Source organism: Ceratosolen solmsi, unplaced genomic scaffold, assembly GCF_000503995.2.
Source record: "Ceratosolen solmsi marchali unplaced genomic scaffold, CerSol_1.0 scaffold26, whole genome shotgun sequence".
Classification (NCBI taxonomy): domain Eukaryota; kingdom Metazoa; phylum Arthropoda; class Insecta; order Hymenoptera; family Agaonidae; genus Ceratosolen; species Ceratosolen solmsi.
In genome coordinates, this window is record NW_011948442.1 from 1,359,622 (window position 1) to 1,363,972 (window position 4,351).

Sequence of the window (4,351 nt, forward strand, 5' to 3'; positions counted from 1 at the left end):
GTTATAATAAATTCTACTTTATTTAGGATAATAGTCTTTGGGTTAGTTAGCAAAATATTTGTGCGCGTAGCAAAGTATATGTGTATATGTGTTTGTTTGACAATATATAATGAAATGTTAGAAATTATTATATTGCATATCATATATTCAAAATTATAATCACAAGTCAAGAATATTCTAGATTTATACGTGTCAATAATATGTGTAGCAACGAAAGCCCTCCGGCATCGAAAGAACCACTTGCAGTCGGTCTGTCCGTCAGTAATTCTATGTCTGGTTTTTTACCTGGCCTCGAACACTACCGATTACAACTATATCATTACGCAATGGCTGAACGCATTCGATTAGCTCAACATTTACACCCTCAGCATCCGCAGCAAACAACTAATCAATCACCTGTTGTAGGACAAGCAGGAACAGGTCATCTTGGTATAAACTCAGGTTTTCCAACACCGTTACCCCTTTACCCTGTGGGAGCTGGATATTCACGTGGACTAGCATTTTCTATGGCTTTATTACAACCACATCACCAGCAAATTCCTGAAGAACCAAAGCCCCAGCACAGTTATATCGGTCTTATTGCTATGGCCATTCTCTCTTCACCAGAAAAGAAACTTGTGCTCTCTGATATTTATCAACATATCCTTGAGCATTATCCTTACTTTCGGCGCCGTGGACCTGGTTGGCGAAACTCAATTCGACATAATCTTTCACTTAATGATTGTTTTGTCAAGTCAGGTAGAAGCGCTAATGGTAAGGGTCACTACTGGGCTATACATCCAGCGAATCTAGAGGATTTTAGACGCGGAGATTTTCGAAGACGTAAGGCCCAACGCAAAGTCCGTCGGCACATGGGTTTGGCAGTGGATGAGGAACCAGAAAGTCCTAGTCCACCTCCGTTACCTTCTACTCCACCATCAGTGAGCTTACGAGGACCACCACTAGTAAACCATTCAATACCTGTAATATGGAGCCCACAACATCAGCAACAAGTACATGAATCGCATCAAACATTCACTACACAAACACTTCGACATGCATCACTCCAACCTTCAAGGAAGCGTCAGTTTGACGTGGCTTCACTTCTCGCTCCTGACGATCAGCATATACAAACGAGTCTTCATCCTATTAAATCTAGCAGGCTCAGTTGCAGTGAAGATGAGCAGGAGCAGGATGACGAAGATGTAGAAGTAGAAATAGATGTTGTAGCTGACTCAGAAAGATCTACAGTAGGTGCTTGTCCACAAACTATGGATAGTCAGTGTAAATGGAAGAATTCGTCATTGAATGCGGAAAACCAGCAATTTTCGCCAGTGCATTTACATAACCATTTACATATACGGAATTACTATTTACCAACTAACACAAGTACTAGTTCGAGTGTTTAATTAAAGTATTACTTCTATGCATTTTTAATCTACTCGATCGTTCATATTTTAAAAAATTCATCATAAGGATTTTACTTTAATACAGATTTAAAAATTTTAAATATATGGTTTATATTCTTATGAAAATTGTTAATAACATCTAAAATCTTGATTAACAGCTATCTTTTAGATGTTAGATAAATTCATTAATCACTGAATTGTCAACATTTTTTTACCAACTATTTGGCTGTGAATTTATGAATGTCATAATATTGACATTCTTTATATTAATAAAAATGAATGAATGATAAAATATAATTAATACCTCAACTCGTTTGTCAAGGCGCAATATATAGTCGAAATTTTGTAAATATTCTTTCCGGAAATATAAATGAGTCATGTAAGACTGAATAAATTTTGATTGTTAAATATGTATTATATTATGTGAAAAATGTAAGAAAGAGACTATGTAGTCAATATGAACATTTTCAGCAGAATTTTTTTAGTAAATTATTCCATAGAATATCAGCAAGACTTTATCTTCTATGTAAGATGTATAAGATTAAGCTAATAAATTATGTATGGTGAGAAAATTACCAACAAAAATGAAGTATGCATAAATTTTATATAAATCAATAACCTTTCTAAATAATTAATAATTATTTCAATTTTATATTCTAATTTTAAAATGCACTTAATCTTATAAATTTTCAATTCAATTTTAGTATTTCATTTATAGTAATATTTTATCATATTGAATATTATTTTATTTTATATAATAAATATTATTGCAGTTTTTAGATTAAAATTTTTTTAAGTATTTTATAATTATAATATTCATAAATTCAATAAATAATTTAAACTTGAAAAATAATAATTAAAAATAATTTTTAATATTAATAAATAACCATTTGATTACGTTTAAAATTTTATTTATACTTTACCCCAATAACATGTTTTACGAATATAAACGAATTGCATAATAAACTTATAATTCGAAATTTTTAATTATATTGTTCAATAATGTTAAATTCGTTTTAGTATATTGTTACAGTATTATTGTATAAACCATATCTTTAAATTTAAATTTTAATATAATAAATCAAAGCAATTTTTATCTTATAAGTTAATCATTTTAATAATAGTTAATAAATAATTATTGAATAGTGATACTAAAAAAATTAATTTTATATTATTATTTAACAATGTATTGCAGTAAGGTGTTTCAAAAAATCAAATGTGAAATAATGGCCATAAACATTAAATTGAATTACATAAACTTGAATCACATAAATACAAATATTTATAATACAATTATTATTTCTTTTACTCGATAATTACAATCTTGATTCATCGAAATGTTTAATTATAGAATGTCATTCAAACTGTATGAATTGAATGAATTAATTTTGTTTTATAAAGCAATCTCCAACATTTAATAATTGCTGTATTTGTTTTTAATTTGTTAATTTAAATTACTTAACAAATTGTATTTGTTTAATTTAAATTTCGCGCTTATATGAAATTTGTATCTTTCGAATCAATTAGATGAATGTTTAAATAATTTAGAAAGTGCGTTATTCCGGAAAATTTTATTGTTACATTTATTATTAGATATATTTATTAACATTTATTGTTAGAAATAGGCATAAAATAATTCTTACTTAGTTTTAACTCGAATCATTAATTTATTAATGACCATCACTATGTGGCTACTTAAAAATTTTTATAATGAAGTAAAATAAAAATAATTACAAATAAAATTTTTTTTTTATAATTACAGAATAATTTACATATTAATTTTAAAAATGTTGTTAAATATTCGAATATATATTCACTACAAATTTTTAATTGTCTAAAATAAAATAAAATAAAATAATAAACCAGTAGACTGCCCTTATTTATAGCTACAGTTATAAATTTATTATAAACACATTATGTAGATATAGTATAGGCATAATCATAGTTATAAATGACTATGTTAGTTTTGCATTCCTTTTGTTCCATGTTTCAATGTTGTATCCTTTTCATGTTGTTCGAGATTTAATATTAAATTGCGTACTACTTAATATTTAACAGCAAAGTATGTCACATTTACCCGAATGCAACATCAACCTTTTATCTTCTTTTATCAGTGGTATTCGAAAACTGACTCTGAAGAATACATGTGTTTCATATCTAAAAATATTGATTATAACTTAACTTATTTAACTTATTATTTTAATATTGTTTTTAAATATTTGAATATTAAGTTTCAATTACTATCAGTAGAGATGCAGCTGTCAAGATGATGTATTCTCTTGCTTTTTAGTGGAGAATACGGGTTCAAAAAAGAAGTTGATGTGACTAGGTAAAATGAATTTGTTTTTATATACAGGGCTCTATTTTTAACATAACAAAATAAAAACTTATAGACAAATTAGTTTTAGCACGAAACTATCCTGTTACAGTTATTTTTGGCATATAACTAGTGTTAATTATAATTAATTATAATTATAATTATAATGATAATTATAATTATATATAATTATAATTATAATTAATTATAGTTAATTATAATTACAATTAATTATAATCTGCGAGAGTAAACAACTATTTAAAACAATATTAATTCAGGTGCTTACTTGTTATATTTACAACTATGTAACAAAATTTTCTTCAATCAAAAGTATCTTCTTTTTTACTGTTAACTGTTTGCATTTATAATTTCAGGTTATCATCCAAGCTTTGCATTTATTTTCTTTTGAATGATTTTCACAATATTATGTTTCTTACAAAATATTAACAAATTCCTTATACAGTTTTAATACATTTTTACAAATTTACAATGTTTATTTATTTTAACAAGTTCTGCAACATTTATTTTATCGTAAATTTGGATTAAAAAAGAATATTTCGAAATATTTTTTTTTATATCATGGATTTCATATTTTTATTTCACTTTCATTAGAGCAGTTATTTTAACATACAAATCTTGAATTAAA

The 4,351-nt window shown here is 26.4% G+C and overlaps 1 protein-coding gene across 1 annotated transcript; it reads left to right on the top strand.

Moving 5' to 3' along the window:
* Positions 1–200: 200 nt before the first annotated feature.
* fd102C (forkhead domain 102C) lies at positions 201–1,388 on the top strand. The gene has a single exon (XM_011504094.1). The coding sequence runs from the start codon at positions 201–203 to the stop codon at positions 1,386–1,388; it is 1,188 nt and encodes a 395-aa protein (XP_011502396.1).
* The last annotated feature ends 2,963 nt before the right edge of the window (positions 1,389–4,351 follow it).

Bases quoted from the DNA above. Each gene is read 5' to 3' on its own strand.
- fd102C (XM_011504094.1), top strand. From the start codon at position 201: ATGTGTAGCAACGAAAGCCCTCCGGCATCGAAAGAACCACTTGCAGTC.